The sequence below is a fragment of the Mauremys reevesii genome, linkage group 5 (genome assembly GCF_016161935.1).
Source record: "Mauremys reevesii isolate NIE-2019 linkage group 5, ASM1616193v1, whole genome shotgun sequence".
In the NCBI taxonomy this organism is placed as follows: Eukaryota; Metazoa; Chordata; order Testudines; family Geoemydidae; genus Mauremys; species Mauremys reevesii.
In genome coordinates, this window is record NC_052627.1 from 87,361,657 (window position 1) to 87,387,706 (window position 26,050).

The following is a 26,050-nucleotide window of genomic DNA, read 5'->3' on the forward strand; positions in this document are numbered from 1 at the left end:
ACTTCTTAAGGGGATTTGGATGACGCAAGGGATGGATAAAATCCAAACCAGGTAGTGTAACAAAGGTTGTTCAGATTTGATTGGTGTACAGTGAAGAATTGGTGGTGTCAGCCCTGTTCCTAGAGGGGAGGCATTCCCATGATAAAACTGGAATTACATTTGGCCCCTTTGTCGGCAGTCTCAGCAGAAATGCCAACCATAGAATGAATATAGAGAGTGAATTTTGTTCCCACTCCTATATGTGCCACTCCAGGTACAGTGGTTTGGGTCATTTGAGAAGTTTGTACTGCTGCTGTCTGTGCTATGGTTGTACTGTGGGATTAAATACATTCATTCTTTAGTGCTGTCATTCTGACACTTGTTATGAGAGCTAAATCCTTATTGAAATTAAACAAAAATAAAAACAAGGGGATGGACAAGGGGGATTTCATGATGTTTGTGAAGCAACAAATTCAGTAGCTGCCAGTGTCAAAATATAAACTTCACAACAATTCCTTATTTATTGGTGGTTGTGGTTTTTTACCCTGCACATCAGCACAAATAAGGCTAATGATCTTGTATTGCAGGCTGCTGAAGGTCTTTGTCATGTGGAAGCCTGTGCAGTGACATGGTATCAACAAGAAAAGTTAATCTTGTTTGTTGTACCTAAAGACAACTTAGCAAGAGACACTCTTAAGGAACTCCAGAAACATCTCCCAACCTACGCAATCCCTGATGAACTTGTGCTGATAGAAACTTTGCCTTTCACATTGCATGGTAAATGAAGTAATGTTTGACAGATGCTCTTCAGTGCAGATGCTGCTGTGTGCCTTTTCTGTTTCATTTGGAAGCTAAATTTGTTGTCTCTTCTTCTTTACTGAAACTTGACCCTAAAACAGTAGGAGCTGGTTCATGCACTATTACTTATTTAATTGCATTGTGCTCTGATGTGACTCATGGTATTAAGCCATCACCATAAGCTATAGCTGTGTTCTGCAGCAAATCTGTCTGGCTCTCATTTGTTCTCCATTCCTCTGTAGTGTTTGTTTGACACCCTTAGACTCTCTGGAATTGAATAATAGTAATTAAAAGCATTTTAATATTGAAAATACACACACATGTATTTGTTTGACCTGCTTTTGCTTCCATTGAAGTCAGTGGCAACTGCTTTCAGTTGGGACAGGATGAGGCACTATATGTGGGTATGTGTCATATGATAAATTCTCAAAATGCTGCTCTTTTATGTGGGTGCAGTTGATTGCTGGTGTAAAAAAATGGGTGCAATTTTGCCCACAAATAAAGAAATCTAGACTGAGACCTAGATGAACATATAGGCCATAACAAGAATTTGAAAATACAAAATCTAAAATGCAATGAAAAAAATCTTGTGCTTTTTATTTTGTTCGAAGGTAAAATTGATGTTTCTGAGCTGCGCAAGATTTACAGTAACCATCTAAATTCCAGAAGGCATGACAGTAAACTGAGCGGAGCAGAGGAATTGTGGGAAAGATTGCAGTATTTATGGAAGGTAGTATTTTAAGCTGCCTTTTTATCATTGCCAGTGGATCATTATACATGTGTCAGGAATTAAACAGTTTTAATAAGTGTGACAAATGCAACCAGAATATTTTTGCTGCATGTACATTATGTACTGTAGCTCCATCCATTAATTTAGTACTTAAATACAGTTTCTCTGTAACAGCCAAGAGGGAGCCATTTGTTTATTTTTTTTCCCCATAAGCTGAAGTTGCAAACTATAATGGGCTAAGCCGTTAGTGTATGTAGGGTGAATTACAGCCGCATAATCTGTCAGCAGTTTCAGAATACTTCTTCCCATGCCAAGCAAGAAAGCCATAAGGGAGGCCAGTAACTGCAGAATCAGAATCAAGCATAAAATTAGCACTGCTGAAATTGACACTTCCCCCCAGGGCTTGATCAGCCTGCATTTCTCAAAGAGCACCAAAAAGAGCAAATACAATCCTGCAAGGTGCTGAATACTTTCAGTCCCTGTTGATTTCAGTGGGGGTCTGAGGCACTGACAGGCTCAGGCCCTACTTCCCTGTGGCACTGGGACATTGCTCACCTCACAAACTCTGTTCTTCGCTTCTTCTCTAGTCTCTCCTGGGTCGTCCAGATGATTCACGCAGCATTTCCAAAGATTCACTGTTTCTGTACAGTGGTGGAGATTCCTTGAAGTCACTACGGTTTCATGATGAGATTGAGAATTTGGCAGGCAAGGCCATTCCTGGGCTCCTGGAAGTTATTCTCAGCAGCTCCATTGCTGAGGTTTACCAACATGTTCTTAAAGCTGTATTCCCAAGTGAGGACCAAATAATGAATCATAACACTGTGAAAAGAAAACTGAATGAGAGCAGTGGAGAGGAATTCCATGGAGAAGACACAAAACCAAAATCTAGAAGGTACTTTAATGCTGCTGCAGGATTGATTGCATTTATTGCACTAAACCGAGGAAATCGGATGTTGTCGATGACTTCCCCTGAGTCTCTTATGAGCCCATATAATGCAGGACAGGCAGGAACAGAGTTAAGACAGCAAGCATCTTATTCATCTGCTGTAACTTCTAATACAATGAAATATGAAGTGACAGAGAATAAATCTGGAAAGAGCAGAAGCAATCCAGAAATTGCAAGCAAGGCAAATGAAACAGGTACTCATTCTGTAGAACAAGCTCCTTCAAAAATGCCTGAGAAGCTGATATTACATGTAAGATGGAAGTCAAATATGGGCAAATGTGTAGATGCCTCCCCATTAGTTATAACACCAGCCACGGATGATTTATCTGCAACTGTATACGTTGGGTCTCATTCTCACACAATGCAGGCAATTGATTTACACTCAGGAAAAATCAAGTGGGAGAGAATCCTTGGAGATCGTATTGAATCCTCTGCATGTGTGTCTAAGTGTGGAAACTTCATTATTGTTGGTATGTATTTTAAATGATTTTCCTTTTTCTTAAACTGTAACCAGATTACATAGCAGCTTATTCAATGTCAAGCAATATGTAGCTGGCATCTCTACTTCCACTAACCTGTATTCTGTGTCTGTCTAAAATTAAACCACAGTAAATGGGAACAAAAGAGGAAAGCAGTCTCAATGCCTCTATTGAGGGTGGCTGGGCCCTTTAAAGGGAGATGGGTTCCAATCCACTTGTGACAAGTGTAGCTCATTTCTCCAGGGAAGGAGGATGAGTAATAATGAGTGAAATCATGTAACGGATGAGTCAGGTGGCTGAATCAGACCTAAGATAGATAAGCAAGAGGCCTAGAGAGAGAACGTGTTTGCAGATTCCTCAGGCAGAAAGAAGGCTCCTGTAGGGCCCTGAGTCGTCAGAGCGGGGGGAGGGTCCCCCCATGCTGATCTCTTCTACTCTAGAAAGGAATAATATTGAGAAAAGGTGCAACCATTTGAGGAAAGCTGATCCAAGGACACAGCTGATAAGAATAAGCACAGCCCCAAGGAGGGGAACTGTGAGTCTCCTCTGTTAGGAGAGAGAGACTTTGGAAACCTAGAGAGACAGATCCGCAGGTGGGAGGAACTGGGCTCACCTGGGGACTGGGTGGAGGAGCCTGTTTGTGTTTGAACTCTGAAAGGAATTCTAAACAGGACAGACACTCAGGGAGGAGGGGCTGGTCCCTTCTTGAAACTGGGGTGAAGATTCTGTAAGTTTGAGTTCTATTTTGAATGACTCTGTGCGGGACTTAATACACTGGACCATGGGAACGGAATATCTAAACAGTATGAACTTTTTAAGGGCCCCTAAGCAGCCATGCTAGATCCTGAGCAGGTGTTTAGGAGGCAGTAACCCTATCACAACCATAAAAAATAATGGAAGGGCAACTTATTTAAAGTATTGCAATCAAATAGGAGTATTATGTACTAATGGATTTATTCTCCTTTTCTTAACTGTACTGTACTAGTACATTGATAATCAAGAGGTACAAGTTCCTTTTTCAAGAATTTAGTTAGAACATAATTGAACTGCTTAGAAAAGCATGGGATGATAAGTTTTAAAAATGTCTTTAAAGTAAGCTTTAAAAATTAAGAGGTAGTGTAACCCACACACCTGCTGGGTATGATGTTCTGTCCCATTTAGTGGCGCTAAGACCACTTAAAGAAAGAGATTGAGTTTGCTCTACAGCCTTAGCTAAGAGCCATATGGCTTTTAGCTCATGCAGTAGAGGCTCATGCTCCAGAGGTCCTAGGTTCAATCCTGCCTGCCGACGACTGGGGTCTGTCGGCGTTACAGTAGTACTTAGTGTATGATACTTCAGAAAGTTAAATCTAGTGAAAAATAATCTTTTTTTTTTTTTTTAATTTTTAAAAAGCTTTTTTGGGTACTCTGAGCAAAGGTCACTTATACAAGATATTGGCAAATGCACTTTCCACTCCATTGGTGCATGCTGTCTGAATTTTAAAGCAGTTTGTTGTTGGCATGTCAAAGTGGTCATAATTGCCTCATAGAGGATTAATACGTCACCTGTAACTGACCTCCCCATGAAAAATCAGGAGGGTTTTTGTCATCTGCTCAGATGAAAAGAGAGTAATTAAATACTTACTAATGTTATCTATCGATGTGGTGCATGCACACCTGATATGACTAATGTGTTAAATAATACAAAGCTTGGATCCCTTGCCTTTTGGCTTGACATAAGACAGTGGTGACCAAAGTTCTGGCTGATATTTTGATTGCTGTTGAGCCTGCAGGTAACAGAATTGTGCTGATGTTGTATTATGCCTTAACGTCTCTTGTACTAGAGCCTGGATTTTATTAAACAAAATGGAGGCTCTGTATTATACATGTCAGTGTCTTTATTGCCAGATGCACTGTTGTTGTTGCCATGCACAAACTTTTCACTTCCCTTGTCCATATTCAGTAGCTCACCCTGTCCTCCAGCAAACTTCATAGTAATAGCACAGTAAAAATAGGCAGAGCTTTAAAATGACTCAGAAGAAGAGCATTGAGTGCTTAATGTCAAATGTACTTGTGAGGTTTTATTTTCAGCAAGAAACTTGAATGCAGAAAGTGCCGGGAAATATGTTAGCTCATGAGTCAGTCTATCACCTCCAATCTTTTGATCAGCAATGACGCAGTTAAAATGCTAATACAAATATCATTACCTGTTTTTTTTTCCTATTGCACTTTATTTTCTCCAGGCTGCTATAATGGTTTAGTGTATGTACTCAGAAGCCATAATGGGGAAATACACTGTATCTTTACCGCTGAAGATGCTGTGAAAAGCTCTGCAGTTGTGCATCCTTCCACTGGACTAGTCTACATTGGATCGCATGACCAGCATATATACGCTTTGGATATTTATGTAAGAAGTCACTCTGACTAACTTTATGTATATCAAAAGTAAAACATCTGACCCTCTTGAACCATATCTATGGTAACACCAGCTTAAGCTCCATCAGTGTTGGCAATCTTGGGAGCCCTAATGTAAACAGACTGCCAACTGCTTTCAGTTAAGCCTTGAGTTGGGGATAGGGATAGCTCAGTGGTTTGAGCGTTGGCCTGCTAAACCCAGGGTTGTGAGTTCAATCCTTGAGGGGGCCATTTAGGGATCAGGGACAGTACTTGGCCCTGTTGTGAAGGAAGGAGACTGGACTCGATGACCTTTCAAGGTCCCTTCCAGCTCTATGAGATAGGTATATCTCCATATTAATTAGGCCTGCTTGGAGTAGGGTTAAATGACAGTGATTAAAAGTGCTGTTGGCAGTCTGTGGCCTCCCTACATTACACTCCCAGAACTGCCAATGCCAGTTCAGAACTACATGGCAATTTACCCTCTATCACTAGTACGGAACTGAGTGGTTAGGGCAAGTCTAAAACATACACCCAGTGCTGGTAACTTGTGGGTGAGAGAAGGAAAGTGATGTGGGTATATATTATGTATTTCTTAGCTGAGTTTCCAATATTTAGCTCTATGAAAGAGGAAACTGCCGTGAGCAATATGGGTTTCTTTGATTGCTGGCAAATTATAATCTCCACTTAAGTAGTATTTTCCAAGTAAACTTGCTATTGATAAAACTTTGACGTCTGAGTCCTTGCAAATAACATAATGAACTTTAACTCTGTTATCAGATTGTATAGCTTTTTATATACTTTTGCTTGGATTGACAGAAGGAGGAGCATGTCTGGAAGTTGCACTGTGAAGGTGGAGCTGTGTTTTCGTCTCCTTATCTAAGTATCTTGCCAGATCACCTGTATGCTGCTACACTAGGAGGACTTTTATTGGCTGTAAATCCAGTATGTACCTTCCTTGCTATCGCTGGGCCAGATCTTGAATCCTTACTCAGCCAAAACATGCTCTGAAGTCAGTAGAAGTTTTGCTTCAGTAAGGACTGCAAGTTCATACTTTCTAATAACAATCTTTTTCATCCAGGGATCTCACTGCATTTCAAAAGAGAGCAGTATTATCTTGATTTTGCACATGGGGAATCTGAGGTGCAGAGAGACGAAGAACCTTCTCCTGGAATTGGCTGCCTAAACCAAGTCAGCTCTCTTGTGAAAAATGAGAGAGGGAAAGACATACACACAGATGCTCTCTCCATTATAGACAGTGGCAGAGTGGGCACTCACCTGCGATATGAGAGAGAGTTTCAGATCCCTGCTTTGCCTGATTTGGAGCAGGGACTTGAACCCACATCCCAACTGAGTGCCCTGACTAATGGACTATTGGATAATCTGGGCTGGGTCTCAGTTTCTCATGCTGAAGCTGTTCCATTTTGTATAAATAATTAAATATTCATTGGGATAGAGAGGAAGAGAGAAGCAAGAGACTGACTCTCTAACCAGGTGGTTAGGATACTTACCTGGCATGTTAGAGTCATGTTCAAGTCACTGCTCCGAATCAGGCAAATACAGCAGGGTTTTGAATCGGTCTCTCGCTCCTCTCCCGGCTGCTCCCCCCACCAAAAAAAAAATAATCCTGATTTGTTAGCTACTGGCTTAGGAACGCCTAGTTTGAGATTCTCACCAGTCCTTAGTGATCCAAGGAGCTTGTTAGCAGTGGGGCAGCATCAGGATTTAGGTAGTTTTGTGCATTGTGTACTGGCAGAAACTTGGGTGCATAAATGAATAGGTGGCAGTTGAGCAGCCATTTTGTGAACACCATTGCTTCCTAGGTACCTTACTGCTCTTTAGATGTCCAAGTGTATCTTTGTGAATCTGGCCCAGAGATACTTACTCAGGACCACATGCTGAGTGAAGGGCAAAATTTGAAATGGAAGTCATGTTTCCTGACTCCTCATCTGTTGCTCTGTCCATTAAACCAGTGTTTCTGAACTTCTGTATGTGTTAACACAGAGTAGCAGTGGCCCTGGCTCAGGTAATTCACATACATTACAACTATTCATGTACCAGCGGTATTAATGAGCTATAATGATGATTGTGATTTATGGGTTGCAGCAGTTCATACACTGTTTAGGATTAACACCAGGTGCAATAACAAATTTTATGCTATTAGGAGCAAGTTGTGCCCCCTTCTCCATTGGTGTGGCAGGCCCTCTAGCAGCATAATCAATAGGGTTCTGCTATGCAAAAGGAGGGTCAGGATATTAGGAGGCTGTATGGGGAATGTGTGCCCTCTGCAAGTAGCTCAACTTCACAGCCTCTGCAGAGCCACAAATGGGATTTAAGATGGGGAAACACAAGGCTAGGAAAGGAACCAGAGATAGAGCTGAAGGATCTGGTGTTACATGGATCCTCTGGTCCTTCCTTATCTGTCCCTGGAGGAGGATAGGATAGAGACATGAGGGTCACAGAGGGTCACTGTTCTAGGTATTAACTTGCAGTAATCTCTGCAGAGTAGGTCTGCTCTTGCTCTGCCACTTGGGGGACCAAATTCTCTTTTCTTGTGGCTATTCCCAGGGCCCAGCCCAGTTACTAGGAAGAAGATTTGCCCAGTAGTTTTGTGCAGCTTTCTACAATCGCATTAAATGCCATGTCTTGTACTTTGTCATTCACAGGATACGGGTAATAAGATCTGGAAAAGTTCCTGTGGAAAACCCCTCTTCTCCTCTCCTCACTGCAGTGAGCAGTATGTGTGCATTGGATGTGTGGATGGGAATGTGTACTGTTTTAGCCACTCAGGAGAAAAGGTGAAAAACTATCACTATTGGATTATTCGACTTTCTTACATCACAAACTCTTGCTTTGGTTTATCTTTTAGTAATAAATCACAGTTTTATAAAATTGTTCTGAGGATTTCAGTGGTTAACATATATTAACTCTTACACCAGCCAGGTAAAACAAGTATCAGTATGTACCCATTTTACAGAAAGATAAATTGTAACAGAGAGAGGTAAAGCAGTTTGCCGAAGACTATCCAGCAAGTCAGTGGCAGAGTTGGAAATAAAACCCAGAATCCCAGTTTCTCCCCGCCATCCCTCCATTCCTAATGCAGAGGTAAAAATCCTGAGCATCTCAGTTCAAATTCTAACCATTTAATTTGGGAGGGGAGGATGAGAGGGATGTCAGGTGGAGACTTTTTTGGTTTGAATTCTGTTAGCAGATGCCAGGGATACACACAGCAGAGTTAAAAGCAAGAGTTGCTTTCAAGTCCCATCCCTATCTTTCAGATTTGTTTTATAAAGGTACTGACTGGAATTAAGGTTTCACTGACATGTTTATCAAGGTATCAAACAAAATGCTGGTATCATGACAGAGGTACCTGTGTAAGTGTGTGTGGGGCTTGGTCTCATTCTTAGAATCTTGGATGCGATGGTAAGATTTATTTTCTCAGAGATGGACAAGATTTGCATCTCTGATTTTAATTTTTATTGTTGATATCATTTGTTTGCCTGGGCACAGCCATAGGTGTTGTCCATAGTAAAAGTTGTCACTGATAGAATCATAGGACTGGAAGGGACCTTGAGATGTCATTTAGTTCAGTCCCCTGCACTCATGGCAGGACTAAGTATTATCTAGACTATCCCTGACAGGTATTTGTCTAACCTGCTCTTAAAAAACTCCAATAATGGAGATTCCACAACCTCCCTAGGCAACTTATTCCAGTGTTTAACCACCCTGACAGGAAATTTTTCCTAATGTCCAACCTAAACCGCCCTTGCTGCAATTTAAGCCCATTGCTTCTTGTCCTATCCTCAGAGGTTAAGGAGAACAATTTTTCTCCCTCCTCCTTGTAACAATCTTTTATGTAGTTGAAAACTGTTATGTCCCCTCTGTCTTGTCTTCTCCAGACTACACAAACCCAGTTTTTTTCAATCTTCCCTCATAGGTCATGTTTTCTAGACCTTTAATCATTTTTGTTGCTCTTCTCCGGACTTTCTCCAATTTGTCCACATCTTTCCTGAAATGTGGCACCCAGAACTAGACACTGTACTTCAGTTGAGGCCTAATCAGTGCTGAGTAGAGTGGAAGAATTACTTCTTGTGTCTTGCTTACAACATGCCTGCTAATACATCCCAGAATGATGTTTGCTTTACTGTTGACTCATATTTAGCTTGTGATCCACTATGACCCACAGATCTCTTTTTGCAGTACTCCTTCCTGGGCAGACATTTCCCATTGTGTATGAGTGCAACTGATTGTTCCTTCCTAAGTGGAGTACTTTGCATTTGTCCTTCCTGCATGTCAGTCTATTTACTTCAGACCATTTCTCCAGTTTGTCCAGATCATTTTGAATTTTAATCCTGTCCTCCAACCCATTTGCAACCCCTCCCAGCTTGGTATCATCAGTAAACATTATAAAGTGTACTCTCTGTGTCATTATCTAAATAATCAATGAAGATATTGAACAGAACCAGACCAGGAACTGATCCTGGCGGGACCCCACTCAATATGCCTTTCCAGCTTGATTTTGAACCACTGATAACTACTCTCTGAGAATAAGATATACCACATCTACTGCTTCCCCCTTATCCACAAGGCCTGGTACCCTGTCAAAGAAAGGTGGGATGGTTTTGCACAATTTGTTCTTGTCACATCCATGCTGACTGTTTCTTATTACTAAGGTTGCGAGTTTGTCATGGATTCTGTGACTTTCTGGGACCGCTATGACTTCTGCTATAATGGTCCATGCTTCCCCTCAGATTTTGACCCTTCTCCCAGGTCTCCATGTTTTGGACTTAACTGTGGGCTTTTGTCACCTGCCCCCATCAAGCCTAGTTTGAACCCCTCCTCACTAGATTAGCCAATCTGTATCCAAATATGCTCTTCTCCTTCCTCAATAGGTAGACCCTGTCTCTGCTTAGCAATCCTTCTTCCCAGAACAGCATCCCGTGGTCAAGGAATCCAAAGCCCTCCTGGCGACACCATCCTCACAGCCAGGCATACATCTCCAAAATGCAATTGTCTCTGCCTGAGCCCCTACCCTTGACCGGAAGGATCAAAGAGAACACCATCTGCACCACCAACTCCTTCGCCCTTACTGGCAGAGCCCTGTAGTCACTTCGTATCTTCTCAGGGTCATACCTTGCAGTATTATTGGTGTCCACATGGATGAGTAGCATGGGGTAGTAGTCAGAAGGCTGGATGATCCTTGACAGTCCCTTCCATAACATCTCGGATATGGGCCCTGGCAGGCAGCATACCTCCCGGGATGCCATGTCAGGCTGACAGATGGGTGCCTCCGTCCCTCTCAGAAGAGGGTCACCAACCACCACTACCCAATGTTTCCTCCTGGGAGTGGTGGCTGCGATCCTCACAGCTTTGGGGGTACATGGCTTCTCCTCTTCCACCTTTGCAAGTGATTCCTCATTGCCAGGGCAGCATAATGGTTCTTCATCACTGTGGTGGGAGTAGTGGGGGAGCACTGCCTGCTGCAAGAAGTAACCAGCAGCCAGTGTCCTCCCTTTGACAAAGCAATATCCTCCTCTCCTGGTGGCATGACAGCAGCCCTCTCTAACTGGATAGCTTTCCCAGCCTTGGCTGTCTGATGTTCTAAAACTCTGATGCTAGGACTCCTCCCCCTATTCATTGGCTTGCAGGAATCTTTATGTAGGTGATTCTCGGAACTCCCGCAAGATGGCATTTGTTGCACTACACCAATACAGTGAGGAAAGATTTTCTTCAGAGTGCATGGAGAGGGGATGTGGGGTTTGCCCTGCTGGAAGGACACCTCTACTGTAATGGCCTTGAGGTACTTACTGTGTTGCCTGTTTAGCCTCTTTTTATTAGTAGAGCCTCCACATAGATGAAATAATTTACAGGAAACTAGAGAGAAAGGTGGTTGAGATAATATCTTTTATTGATGAGAGAGAAGCTTTTGAGCTTACTCAGAGCTCTTCTTCAGTTCAGCTCTGTGTAAGCTTGAAAGCTTGTCTCTTACCAACAGAAGATATTACCTCATCCACCTTTTCTCTGGAGTATCCTGAGACCAACATGGTTACAGCAACACTGCATTACAGGAAACTACCAGGTGAGTGCCTGCCTACTGAATTTGTGTGTGGAGCTTGGCTCGTGAATGTTGCAAGTATTTTCTAGTCATGTATTATATATAGTACAGCATATGCCAGAATCCAGATGATGCAGTATATTTGTCCTCTCTGTCAACAGCTTGTCCTAAAGATTAGATAAATGTCTCATTGGTAACCTGAACAACCCGCAATAATGAATTATTTTTTTAATGCTGTTCTGTAGGTTTGGCAGTTTTCCACCAGTGGACCAGTCTTTTCATCCCCATGTATCTCAAGTTTAACTAAGCAAGAAATATATTTTGGCTCCCATGACTGCTTTATCTACTGCTGTAATATAGAAGGTAATTTACTGTGGAAATTTGAAACCACTTCAAGTGTATATGCAACTCCCTTTGTTTTCCATAGTCATGACTTGGAGAGTGAAACGCTGCTGGCAGCAACATCCACAGATGGTACAGTGTGGATCCTGAATGCTAAGAATGGATTGGTAGTGGGTGTCGATAAACTTCCAGGAGAAGTGTTCTCTTCCCCTGTAGTATGTGGATCAAGGCTTGTTGTTGGCTGTAGAAATGATTATGTTTATTGCCTAGATTTGTGTATCGCTGAGAAAACAAGAACTACTAGGATGTGTTAATCTGCTTCATCTCTAGTGTTTACACTTGGACCTTAAGAACATCCTTGAATTGTACTTTAAAGCACCCAGGCCTGTAGGTGCTGCTCTTAGCCCATTCTACTTTTGTAAAATGTATCATGTTTGCAAACTCTTGTTACTTAACAATTTTGCACCAACAGGCATGTCTACGCTGCAATAAAAGACCTGTGGCAGTGAGTCTCAGAGCTTCGATCAACTGACTTGGACTTGTGCTGTGGGGCTAAAAAGAGCTCTTTTTAGTCCCGTAGCAGGAGCTTGAGTCAGTTGACCCTGGGCTCTGAGACTCACTGCTGCAGGTTTGTTGCTGCAGAGTCAATGTACCCGTTGTCTTATCTGGACTAGGAAAAACATCTGGTTTTCTTTTAAAAATTTGCCTATGTGCTGTTTAAAACATGATAGTGCTTAATGGCAACAGTGTGTAATACTTTTTAAAAATGTTACGTGGTCATGGTCCCCCCCCAATCATGACCTCTGAACACATTTTTAAGGTGTTAGTGTCTACACTAGGTAAACATTGGTGCTAGCTAACATGTTTTCAGAGTCAAGCTATTTTCCTAATCAAGAGAGGGCAATTGACTTAATGATTGCTTAGCATCACGTGTCTGATTTAAGCTGAATTTTGATGAAAAATAAATGTGTTCACTCTGACATAACTGTTTCTGGCAATTTGTATTGAATTTTGTGCCATACGTCATGTCTAGCATGGATATTTGCTTGTGTGTTGGGTATCAAGTTTTCCAGTATTTGGTTTGGAAATTTTAGCCTTTTTATTGAATGTGTATTAACATATTTTGTAAAGAGATAACTGTGCCTCAGTGTGCCTACTGCACATGCATAGACTGAGGTGCTCTGCCCCTCCTGCCCCTTACCCTTGAGGTTGCTATCTGTTGTGGGGAATCCTTCAGTGCCGATTATTCTATATAGGTTTTTAAAATGTGTTCAGGGGGATGCAGCAGTGCCTGGGCCAGCCCCCACAGGGGGGCAGGGAGGGAGTGCCACCCAGCCCTGCTCTGTCCGCAGCCCCACTCCTGGCCCTGCTCTCAGCTCTGGGGCGGGGTGTGTGTGGTGGCAGATGGGTAAGGGCGGGGACATGAAGTGGAAAGTTTGGGAACCACTGCTCTACAATTTTATCTTTTTACGGTATTTAGGGAAGCCGACCTAACTTGCAAGAATAAACTAAATGCTTAGCCCAAAAATAGTTGATTTGAACATTGTGAAGTTTACACTGGAACCCATTCCAAAATTATCTGATTGTTATAAGCCCATGTTTGAGTTTAAACACAAGAATAGTCCTGTAGATATTAATAGGTATGTCTACACAGCATTTTGGAGCAAGCTCCTAGCCTGGGTCAACAGACTCAGCCTAGAGGGGCTTGCAGTAACACTCTAAAAATAGCTGTGTAGACATTTTTGATCTAAGCCAGGCATGGCCAAACAGCAGCTCATGAGCTGCATGGAGCTCTTTTAGCATTAGTGCGGCGTGCTGGGGCTCGGGCCTTCAGCCCTGGAGGAGGTGCCCAGACTCAGGGCTTCAGCTACACATGCACATTATAACAGGGAATTGCACCATGCAGGGCTGTGCGGACCCCTGTATGCTGCACAATGGCTGAGTTTACTGTTCATAAGTCAGATTTCAGTAGTTCTCAGAGTGATGATCTCTATCTGGATTCCAGCCATGGGGTGCTCATGTATGCCATGCGCTGGAGCCAGAACTGTTCATGGTAGTGTCCGTTGATCTGCCTGTGAGTCATGCATCAACTGCATGACACATCCGAGGCTTTAAGAAGCTGTGCAGGTCCAGTTCCCTCTTACTGCTGCATGGCCAGAGACAGAACCTCTGTTCCTTGGTGCTCTTAGCTTGCTACGAGTACTGTCTTCACCTCTTTTTTCCTTGTACATTGTTTTTTCCTGCCCTTTAGTTGTAGTTAAAGCTCAGATTTTGTCATGGTAATTTGTAGTAAAAGTCACAGACAGGTGACAGGCAATAACCAAAAATTCATGGAAGCCTGTGACCTGTCTGTGACTTTTATTAAAAATGGTGATGATTGGGGGGCTGAGAGCTGTGGGTCCCCACTGCCCAAGGAGGCTCGGAGCTCCAGGACTGCAGGGAGTTGCTCGGCTCTCCAGGGATTACCTGCTGCCCATGGCGACTTGGTGCTCCGGGGGCTGCCTGCTGTGGTTCAGAGGTCTAGGCAGGCACCTGGGCACTGCAGGGCCCCCCACTGCCCGTGGGGACTGGGCGCTGTGGGAGACACCCCATCCCTGTGCCACAGCTGGGAGCTGCAGGACTCTTGCAGCTGAGATCGCTGGTGCTCCCCGCTGGCTGACAGCTCCAGCCCTGCAGCCCCTGGGGCTGAAGCAGAAAATGTCACGGAGATCTCTGGTAGTCACAGATTCTGTGACCTCCGTGACATAATCATAGCCTTAGTTGTAAAGTTAGTTGTCCTTTCAGATAATTTGTTTGTTGCCATTTTTGACTTTTTCTTCCCTTCACGGGACTCTTCCCCAGTGCAGTCTCTGTGAGCAACAAGTACCAAACTTGCCTCCTGCTTGGGCCCTACCCATATCACTGCTCACTGCTCCATTTGCAGCTTGCTCCCACCTCGGACTCTGGAAGCTTAGGAGCTTCGCCTCTGTAAGTTCCTCATGGAAGATGCAATGCAGCCACGTGCACCTTTGGATCCAGCACTGGCGGATCTGTCGGAGTGCCAACCGGCAGCAGGCACTTCTCCCAGCCCTTCCTGCCTAGCACTAGTGGCACTGCTGCCTCTGCCCAAATCCCACTGTGTGCACAAGAAGCACACTCATGGGCAAAAGGGCAGCTCACTAATGGGGACTGCCACTAAATACAACATTTCCTCCCTGAGTCGTGACAAGTCGTGCATTGACTTTGAGGCTCCCACTCCAAAGAAACCTCGTTGAAAGCATAAATCCAAACATCGGAAGTTTTATACTTAAGTGTTAACCCTATGTTAATTTTGTGGATGACAGTGACATCTTCAAATTGTAAGAATTTCATGAGGAAGAAAACCGAAGTTTTAAGCCAGAATTGGAAGAAGATTTTGCATTCACTGTTAAAGGTGGCAAGCCCCTGTGTCTTATCTGCAATGTATCACTCACTCACTACAAGTGAGCAACTTGAAATGTCACTACTAAACGAATCACAATAGCTTTTCGTCTAAATATACACCTGAAAAAGAATTAAGGAAAAACAAGCTAACCCCATTAAAATTACAGTTAAACAGTCAACAGACACTACTTTCGGCATTCAGTAAGGAAGCTGACACAATGACTGAAGCTAGTTTTATTATGTCATGGAATATCGCTCGTGCTAACTGTCCATATTGTGATGGATAATTTAAGAAGAATATTGCAGAAGTGGTTGCAATTTTTTATCCAAATAACACAGGACTTCAATGACTAATAAAGGAAATTCCAATTTTGCACCACAGTATGGGGAGACAGATCTCCCAGATCAGTGCTGATGTTGCAAGCAAGATGCAAAATAATCTAAAGAATTCTCTAGCATTCAGTCTAGCTGTGGAAAAATCCACAGATATACAAGATAAACCACATCTAGCTGTATTTGTTTGCTGTATTTCCGCAGATGTAATCATGAGAGAAGAAATGTTGGACTTAGTGGTGCTAAAAGAAACAACCTGTGGTGTTGGCATAAAGAACACACTTGATGCAGCATTGATAAATGCCGATGTATCGCTGGATAAACTTGAGTGTTTCAATGGATGGAGCACCTGAAACGATGTGGGGGAAAGTAGGCCTTATTGGATCTTGAAAAGCGACCCCAAATTTCCAGAGTTTCTCCCTGTTGATTGCATCATCCATCATGAACATCTCACAGGCAGATACTTGAAATTGACAATTTCTGAACCCGTTTTCATAACATTTTTGTACTTCATCTGCTCGAATAGGAAGACTCATCAAGAGTTCAAACATTTTATTGAAGAGCTGGCTCTTGAAGACAAACCTATTGATGCATCTTTCTACTGTATTGTGAGGTGGTTATCAACCAGCAATGCCTTAAATAGGTTTGTGGAACTGTTGGAGCCTATCAGTGCTTTCCTTGAAGAAAAGTCTTATCCACAACTGAAAGATGCACAATGGATGCAGGATCTGATGTTTTTCATTGATATTATGCAGCATCTGCAAACTCTCGACTTGGCACTCCAAGGGAAAGATAAGATTATTTCTGACCTTACTCAGACAGTCTTCAGCTTCCAAAATAAGTTGAAGCTTCTGCAAAGAGACATAGTGTCAAGAGACTTCAACCACTTTCCCCATCTCAAGAGTAGGGTAAACACATTCCCTGAAATTGAAGAAGATCACAAACTTGAGGAATACAGAGGTAAATTACAAGGACTGCTTGATGACTTTCAGGCCAGGTTTAAAGACGTGCAGAAGCTGAGATCCTGCTTTGCCTTTTTTGTTAACCCATTCATGTTTGATGTGATCAGCGATGGCTGTCTGATTCATAGAAACTGAATTGTTGGAACTCTAGGAGGACCAGGCTCTAAAGATGATGCATACATCAGTCTACAACTGAGTTCTGGAAGCAAGTGCCAGGAATGACGTATCCTCAACTCAAGAAGATTGGTGTGCAACTCATTTCAATTTTCAGCACTATATACTGCTGTGAATCACTGTACTCCATGATGATGTTCATAAAATGGAAACATTGTGCAGTCCTTACAAATTAGCATATGACCAACCTCCTCTGTACCACCTTGACAGCATATCAACTGGATTTCCAAAGACTTGCGTCCAGGATGGAAACCCACAAGGCTTCTAGCTCTCTCAGTAATTAGCCACGATACAGTAAGTAGGATGCTAATATTTGTAAAAATGCATATGTAAAGTTTGTGCATGTCTTATGGCTCTCAAACTACTGAAGATTATTGTATGCGGCCCAGAGGGTCAGTAAGTTTGGCCATCCCAATCTAAATGATAGGAGTTACTCATCCCCAAACACCTTCCTTTGACTAACTGGCAACTCCTGTTAATGTTCTCAGGAGTCTTATAATGTGAATGAGACAGGCAGGGGGTTTTCTCATTTGATTGTTCACAGTCAGGTACAGATTGATCACAGCAAACAGGAGCTGTGTTTGTTTTTTAGATAAGCAGCTCCCTGTGCTCCGGAGCGCCACGGAGCTCCGAGTTCACAACAAAACAAAGAGAGGCTGCATAACAAAACAAAGAGAGTAATTTAGTTAAAAGCATTCTGGGATATCTCCTAATACCCTGGAGGCCAATAACAGCGGTGGTGTGTGTCCACACTTGACGAGCAGCACTGGATCACCAGCGCTGCACTCGCTACACCCCAAGCAGACCAGGTGTACAGCCAGCGCTGCAGCCAGGGAGTTGCAGCGCTGGATGTGCCTTGCAGGTGTGGACAGTTACTAATTGCAGCGCTGGAAAGCCTCCACCAGTGCTGCAACTTTCAAGTGTAGCCAAGCCGTAAGACTACAGGCACTGCACTGGAAGTTACCTTAGGCTATGCCTGATCCTTTAAGATGCTTCAACTCCCCTATTCCCAATATATTTCTCTGTAGCTAAGGGTGCTCAGGTTCTTTTTAATTCTAAACCTGTCCTCCAATGTGCTTACAACCCCTTCCAGCTTGGTGTCATCTGGAAATTTTATAAGTATTTTCCACTGCATTGTTCAAGTCATTAATGAAAATATTGAATAATAACAGACCCAGGACTGACCACACTAGAGTCACCCTCCCCGTGTGACAGTGAACCATTAACATGGGCTTGAATAGGGACTGGGAGTGGCTGGCTCACTACAAAAGCAATTTTCCCTCTCTTGGTATTGACACCTCCTCATCAATTATTGGGAGTGGACCACATCCACCCTGATTGAATTGGCCTTGTTAACACTGGTTCTCCACTTGTAAGGTAACTCCCTTCTCTTCACATGTCTGTATATTTATGCCTGCATCTGTAATTTTCACTCCATGTATTGGAAGAAGTGGGTTTTTTTTAACCTACGAAAGCTTATGCCCAAAAAAATCTGTTTAGTCTTTAAGGTGCCACTGGACTCCTTGTTGGTTTAGTGAACCATTGTAGTCAAAAGCATAGTTATCAATCCTTCAACCAGTTGTGCACCCACTTTATAGTAGTTTAATCTAGACCACATTTCTCATTTCCTTGAGAATGTCATATGGGACTATCAAAAGCCTTGCTAAAATCAAGATATGTCACTGCTACTGCTTCCCATCCCCCACCCCACCCCACCCTCATCCACTACACCAGTGACCCTGTCAAAGAAGGAAATTAGGTTGGTTTGGGATCCCTTGTTCTTGACAAATCCATGTTGGCTATTCCTTATAATCCTATTAGCCTCTAGGTGCTTACAAATTGATTAATAATCTGTTCCAGTATCTTTCCAGGTATTGAAGTTAGGCTGACTGGTCTATAATTTCCTGGGTCGTCTTTGTTCTTTTTAAAGATATTTACTTTGTTTGCCCTTCTCCAGTCCTCTGAGATTTCACCCATCCTCCATGTGTTCTTGAAGACTAATTGTTCTGAGATTGCTTCAGCTAGTTTCTTAAATACCATAGGATGAATTTCCTCAGGGCCTGCCAGCTTGAATACATCTAAAACATTCAATTTCTTGGCAAGCTACAAGGAGAGTAGGTAAGCTTGCTTGTGTAGCTTGACAAAGGTTTGAAACACTAATAATACTTAGTAATGGGTTATTGTATTCAAAGTCTAATGCATTACAATACCATTTTTTAAAAAGTTAGAGAGTAGTCTTTGTACTAAGCATTTACTAATTGGCTTGGATCATTGAGTAAAATTCAAGACTCAGTTCATACATGTCCAGATTTGCAGACATTTAGCATAGTGACTTTTGAAGCTCCTGCATGAACAATTAAAATGGTGCTGTTGAAATGAATTTTGTATTGTCATATTTTCCTAGTTCAGTAACACACAGCAGTGATGTGAATTTGTTGAATCTAAATTTGCAATGTCTTTCAATGGCAAAAGCTTCATTTTAAACTCAGGAACCATTTTCTTTGTTACAAAAACAGTTGCAGATTTTTTTTATTGAAATAGAATAACTTTTTCCAATAATGGGACAATTTACATTAAAATCTGATAACCAAACTATGAAAATAAAATAGAAATTACACTAATGTATCCCTTCATCATAGGTCTTGTTACTCAGTTTTATTGTTGATAAAAACACATAGCAAGACACCTGTAGCACTAAAAATCCTATTTATAAATAAATCTGACCTATACCATTAACAGAAGGAAACAGTGAATGCATACATCATCTGGTAATTTTGACTGGATTATAATTTAATAGGAATTAAAATGACATTAAGTATAAGAAACAATTGCACTTTAAAACATTTGGAAAAATTAAAAAAGTACAGAAAACAAAAACCTCACAATTATACATTTTGTACATTACTATATGAACATAGAGGTTAATCATATATAACCTGTTCAGAATAAATGGTATTTTGTGTTTATAAATTACACAAAAAAAATTGAGACCTTCTACATAGTGGTTCATTCAGTTTTTAAAACATTTTTGCTGCTTGGAATAAATTCAGTAGTAATTTTTTTATTTTACAGAATTCTGACAATTTGTTCAGAAGACACAACAAAGCTAAAGCAAAGTAACAATTCACAGGTGTTTAGTGCAAATTTGTGTTGATGTTACATGAAATGTCAGTGTTGAACATGTAGACTTTAGAAGTGTTTCCAAGCAAGTACTGTACATACCGAGTGCAGTTTTTAGTATACTAGATACTCTACACTTGTAAACACTCTGCTTTGAAACTTTAAATTACAACCATCCTTAATTAATTCAAACTGTTTGTGTGCTATAAATGTGTCGAGTGTTGTTTTGGTAGGTCAGTTCATTTTGTCATGCACAATAGCACCTACTTTTTGCTCTATAAATCATTAAACATGCTTTTCAGTTCCTTGATCCTGACTACTATTTTTTTCTCTACCTTTGTGGTTGGCCTGTTCTCCTGCTCCCACCAAGCTCCTGCATCTCCTTCACGACACCACCCACCCCCAACCTGCATCCAAAATCCTGGTGATGGATTTCAAGCAGGTTAGAGTTATAATTACAAGAACAACTCTTTTGCACGCTTCAAAACCCAGCTACGTACATTAAGAAGTGCTACTTTATGGACTAATTAAACACAAATATTATGGGCCAAATCCCCCCTTCAGATAATCTCACAGAGCTCCCACTGAAGTCCTATGTTGTGTGCAGGTACCAGGGAGCTTACTTGTCCCTCTGGATATACAAATTTTAAATACTTAATGTGTTGGGAACAAGGATAGAGATTTTAAAGGTTCTAGTTTAAATATGAAACAGAGTGGAACACTGATTGCGCAAGAGCCACAAGAACAAACCTATTTTGAGCTGCACCTCTATTGAAGCTCATGTGTCTGTTGTGTTTGCTATTTTAACTGTGCTGCTGAACCTTTGTTTCCTACATAGGATGCAGTCTATTCAATAACTTTTGCTAACTAGCTTTTTTCAGTTCTTAGAGCAAGAAGGACAGTACAGGGCTCATTGTTTTCTGCTTTATTTACAGTGTGGTCCCCTCCTTGTGCGATGTACAGCAATTTGGCTAAACAAAAGTAATATGAAGAGTTATCAGATACATTGTGTTGTAGTAATGCAATTTCTCCTTATTGAAATGCCTCCTCTTAAAATGCTGTAGACTTAGCTTATGACTCAAAAGAAAACATATATCCTTCAACAGAGGGGGATTTGCAGCAATATGCAAAGTTCATTGAAAACACAGGAATTTTTTTTAGGAAGATGAAGCTTGCTTTTTGTTGATGTACTTACTATGTGTAAAAAGCCATTTTTTAAAAAAAAGCACAACTTCCTGGGTAGAAAATTTAAGGATGCTAATATTTTTATTACATTTTAAAGACTACTTTAAAAAAAATAAAATAAAGAACATTTCCACTTAACTACATGGAGAACAGTTTGTTTGTTTTTTTTTAAAGTTCAGCTGCAACAACTGCTTCCTCCCACCCCCCAAGTAAGTAAATTTTTTACTAAATTTTACAGCTGGGTTGTCCAGACAAATCACTTACCTTCCTTGTACTAAAGTCACTCAGGGAACAACCTTAGCAAAAATTAGACGTCAGAACCCATTTCATTCTCTGTTCAGGAAACTGAATTTTAAATAAGTTTAAGTTATCACCTTATCATGAGGATCCCAGTGTCTTGGTTTTCTGATTTTAAGCTTTTAGGCCCCAATCCTGCAAGCATTTACACATGAATAACTTTACACAGTCACTTTGAACTCAAGGAAACTCCTTACGTAAAGCTACTCATGGACACAGATATTTGTAAGAATAGGATCCTACATTGCAAGTGTGCTCTGAGCACATGGATGCCTAATAATTGACTTTACCTCTGAACGGGAGAAACACTTTTTGTATCCCTGCTCCCTCAATTTTGTTTGCCCTATGACTATGTTAACTAGAACGATGGGCAACTCATTCCCTCTTTTTGAGGAGGGAGGTGCAGCGATTGTGTTGAGTCCCAATAGTGCCTCAGTAATTGGATGCTACCACTTCATTTGCAGGTGGGAAGAAGTCTCCCAAAATGCCTTGGATGGGGAGAGGTTTTCAAATTGCAAATAAACTGCATGAAACCTTGAGTTCAAAAGCAACCATTGGGGCTCAGAGGAGGGAGCATGCATTTTACATAATTTTTTTTTAATATCAGAGAGGCCAGAATCTTTCCTTTGTCTGCATGGAGAATAGAGATCCAAAACCTCAGATGCAAATGTTAACATTTTAAAGAGCTTTTGATCTGAAGTTTTGGCCCCTCTTTTTATACTGGGCAAAACCAAAATCTCACATTTGAGCAGCCCTGAATTTTGCGAAATTGGATCTGAACTGGATGCCTGGGCCCACTCTACCTAGTTTTTCAGAGCAAAAGGATCTATGATATGAGCACACACTATAGTGAACTAAAGCGAAAGGGTGATCAGTTCGGTTTTTAATCCTTCAGGAAATGCGTTTCAATTTTGTTCAGTTTCTTTTGTCATATGTAAAAAGCTGAATACAACTAAGAAACAAACGTAAAGAGCAAAAAGGTTACAGTTTACTTAATGATCTGTGGACAGTCACTCCAGGCTTTTGCTTTCCTCTTGGCTAGGGCCAGCCAGGCTGGTTCTGTTGACACAGGGTTAGCATCAGGAGTAGAGAATCTCTTGGTAACCTCTTTTGCTAATGGAATTGATGGAACAGAATCTGAAATCTCCACTGTTTATTGATTTGGGAGAGAAAAAAAATAAAACAGATGAAACGTGCTACGCTGTAGAATAAAGGAGAACTATGAACTTTGCTGTGAATCTGTTCACAAAATGTATAGATAATATCTTTAAAACTATAGTTGTCTTCTTTTTTTTAACTTCTATAGATGTTGAAAACCAAATTAATTTGGCTCAGATTTATAGATGAAAACAATGAGTCATTTAAAACTGGACTAACCCACACACTTGAATGTGGTTTTACGCCAAAAAGTAACTCAGCGAACATGGAATGCTAGGGGACAATTTTTACAGTCTCAATGGTTTTTCAGAGCAAATTTGCTCAGTTTATAAGTAAAAATGCTGTTTTTGATCTTTTTCTCAGTCTGGAACCTCCCACCCAAAACCTGACAATCAAGCTAAATTCTTTCCTCCTTATGTATAATCAGTAACCAAGTTTCTGCAGGCACAGTTCTGCTCTCTTATACTTATGCAACCCCACTGACTCCAAATTATGCCCTCAGTGACACCTGGGCAAATCAAGGTCAGTAATGTTAATTAAGTAAAAATTGCAGAGCTACAATTCTGATGTTACCATTTAAGTAGGAATAGAATCCAGCTTCCCTTCCCATAGCTGCTTGTTTGCAAGCTTCACAAGTACCAAAACCATTTATCACTAAAATAAGCAATATCTCTGAATACGTACAAGTGGCGTATCTGTTGAATAAGAAATTGCCTTTTACAGAGTCACTTTTCAGAGCAGAACCACAAAGTATAATGCAGGGATCAGATGACAACATTATTAAATACTATAGTGATGGATGTATAGAAAAACCCTTAAATAGATAGGCCTTTTGCAAGTCTATTATTCTGTGATAGAGGGACAATCTCTGATTTACCCCCAATTATTTTATGACCAGAAATTTTAGAATAAATTTCCTTGATCAAGGGATTAACCCAAAGCCTGTTGAATTCAATGGGCTCTGGCTAAGGCCTTAATAGGCTGGGAGTATGTGTAATACGATGGGCAAGTTAATGATTGAAAGGTAAGGGAGCTGTCATTTGAGTAAAAAAAAAAGTCTGCAGAATCATAATTTCAATGACGCCACCCTCTGGTGTGGCAGAGGGGAGTTGTTGCCTGCTCCATTTCCTGGTACGCTGGATGGTGCAAATGTTTATAATCCAGTGTCATTGGAAATGGGTATCATTCAAAAGCCCTGTCTCCCATGAATGCAATGGTATCAGACAATGACAAACCTAGAACAATTATGTAAATATATGTTTGAGAAAATGTTTAAAAATCAACTTTTTTTTAAATGATACTTTAACAGAGGCATTTCAAACATGCAGCCCTCACAAAATTAAATTGTGGCCCTCCACTGACAGTGCTCTATTATCACTTAATGCTGAGACTACCTGATAAATTTTTTTAATGTTACAGATTACTAAAAGTGGAAGGTTTCAGAGTAGCAGCCGTGTAAAACTGGAAGGAGTGCTTCAAGTTGATTTGTCATCATTAGCAATAAAAAACATTTCAGGGGTATTGATTATCAGCTTTGTTCATTAGGCCAAAAGCCTTGTAATGAGGCACTGGTTAAGACATCAGCATCCAGCCAGAAAACACTGGAATCCATCTGAAAACAGCATGCACATCGTTACATAACATGCATTACATTACAAAATTAATTAGAATCAAAGTAATTTATTACAAAAGACTTGATCATTTTTAGGTTTCCATGGGGAGGTGAAGAGTACCAACTAGTAGCTGAATCTTCGGAGAATACCACTGAAGAGGACCTGGTTAAAACACCACACTCAGTGGCATCTTACTTGCTATAATAAGTGCACCCAATAAACTGAATTTGGCAAGGCTGAAGTGGAGGTACACTGACCATCAGAAAAAAGCTGAAGCTGCTGGGACAAGTGCCAGGTCTGGGCAAGAATTGCCTTATACTTGTATTGAGAAGACCACCATCTTCTTGTACCCTTAACTGAAAGCATGAAGGCATCCATGAAGCATAGTTTCAACCTGTGAGACACTGTATGAAGCAATCACTCTTTGTGAGAATATTGCATGGAAAGTTAAGTTGGTGCATTGACCCAAAAGAGACCCATGCATACACCACTGTGTATCCCACAGAGTGCTGCACCAAGAATGTATCTAATGTGTTGTCTCAAGAAAAAAGCAATACAAAAATACTTTTTTACAACTGCAAAGTGTGTGACTCAGTTGAAGGTCATAAATTGCTTCAGAGGCTCTAATGGATGGGAAAGCGGTATATATGATCAGTGCAGAGGCTAAGTACAGACAAATATGTGCTTTGAATGAAAGTGAAGAGGAACATATGCTTAGCAGCAGAAAGGCTTATAAAGCAGTTATTGAACTGTGGGATATGGACATAGGATTGCTAAAAACTATCTGCAGAAATGAATCACTGCCTATGTCCTTAAAAGCAACAAAAGGTGTGGTGTGAAGTGAAAGCACTGAGGTCAACAATAATATGAAGACTCCAGGTGCAGCTACTAAATTTTTTTTTTTTTTTTTTTTTTTTACAGAAAAGCATTTTGTCCTGCATAGGAGTTTCAAGGATCCATAGCTGATGCCAAACCTGAAAAAATAATACAACATGACCTGTACTTCATTTTTAAGTAGTGCATTGATGGTTGCAGTGACTTCAGCACCAGCACGCAGGAAGGTAAGCAAGTGGAGCACAAAGCTGCCATTTTATCGCAAAGCCTCGTAGATGAGCGTTTGAGTGAAAGGCAGGTTTCCAAAATACACACGACAACCATGTGGTATATGCATAATCTACCACTGCAAGTGGCTATTGCTTTAACAATTCATTCCAAAACCCATAGTAAATTGCCCGAGCAGCTTAGGCACAGCATTGGCTCCTCCATTGATTACAACAAACTACTCCAAAATCTCCAAACAATTCTTCCACATCAATCATGGTACCATGAAGAATTTCATTGTTGCATGGCATAACGAAGTTGCTACCTCTCACCATTCAGTGCAGTTTCTCCATAGTTCCTGTGATGAAGCTGACACTAAAATTATCTTGAATGGCATCAGTGCCCCAGAGATACTACTAAACGCTGGATTTTTGCACAAGACACAGATGTTTTAGTGCTCTCTGTGAAATGCTACCCAAGATTTCTGCAAGATTGTTTTTGTGGCTGCTGCTTGGGAACAGAATTGCTGTATATCCCTCAGAAATGTGTTTCTATCCCTTGGACCATTAAAAACTGCACACTGTCAAGTTTCCATGCCCCTTCAGGATGTGACAATACTGGAAGGTTGGCTGAAAAGACCAAATTATCTTACCCAAAGGCATTTGATTCATCCTCCAAAGACTCTCCTTGCTCGAAATGGCTGACACAGTCACTGATGCGGTCAGATGCACTGGAGATGTTCATATGCCGAGTTTACCATTTGAAAGCCAACATTACAGCACATGAACAGTACTGTAGCTGGATGTTTTCCAAGAAGCAGATGGTGAAAAGCTGCCACTGACAAGGGTCAAGAGGGAAAACTCCATGCAGTAGAATGATTCTAGGACATCCAGAATCTACCCTTCCCCCATGGGGCATGAATGGATCTTGGAGAATGGACTTATCATGCCATTATGTGTGAAATACTATATGGTCCACAAACAATCCTTCCGCTAATTAAATGCTTTCTGTCAAAAACCAGATGCTCAACACCCTGCAAATGTTTGGCCAGAAGTCTGCCTTG

The 26,050-nt window shown here is 41.2% G+C and overlaps 2 protein-coding genes across 22 annotated transcripts in view; one reads left to right on the forward strand and one right to left on the reverse strand.

The window, feature by feature from the left end:
- Positions 1–26,050, forward strand: part of AASDH (aminoadipate-semialdehyde dehydrogenase) — a 96,379-nt gene that overhangs the window by 27,161 nt on the left and 43,168 nt on the right. For 6 of the 15 annotated variants that reach the window (XM_039539510.1, XM_039539516.1, XM_039539519.1 and 3 more), the window contains exons 11-17: positions 567–756; positions 1,389–1,507; positions 2,095–2,923; positions 5,155–5,318; positions 6,125–6,250; positions 7,972–8,103; positions 11,606–11,723. In XM_039539510.1, the coding sequence (XP_039395444.1) occupies positions 567–756; positions 1,389–1,507; positions 2,095–2,923; positions 5,155–5,318; positions 6,125–6,250; positions 7,972–8,103; positions 11,606–11,723 (1,678 nt within the window). Of the gene's footprint in view, positions 1–566; positions 757–1,388; positions 1,508–2,094; positions 2,924–5,154; positions 5,319–6,124; positions 6,251–7,971; positions 8,104–11,605; positions 12,683–14,548; positions 14,689–20,063; positions 20,136–24,867; positions 24,924–26,050 lie in introns of those variants that run through there. The other 9 variants (XM_039539505.1, XM_039539508.1, XM_039539507.1 and 6 more) reach the window with 4 other exon arrangements.
- CRACD (capping protein inhibiting regulator of actin dynamics) overlaps positions 19,515–26,050 on the reverse strand; it is a 224,358-nt gene continuing 217,822 nt past the window's right edge. For all 7 annotated transcript variants that reach the window (XM_039539500.1, XM_039539498.1, XM_039539501.1 and 4 more), the window contains one exon: positions 19,515–22,324. In XM_039539500.1, the coding sequence (XP_039395434.1) occupies positions 22,164–22,324 (161 nt within the window). In that variant the 3' untranslated portion in view covers positions 19,515–22,163. The remainder of the gene's footprint in view (positions 22,325–26,050) is intronic.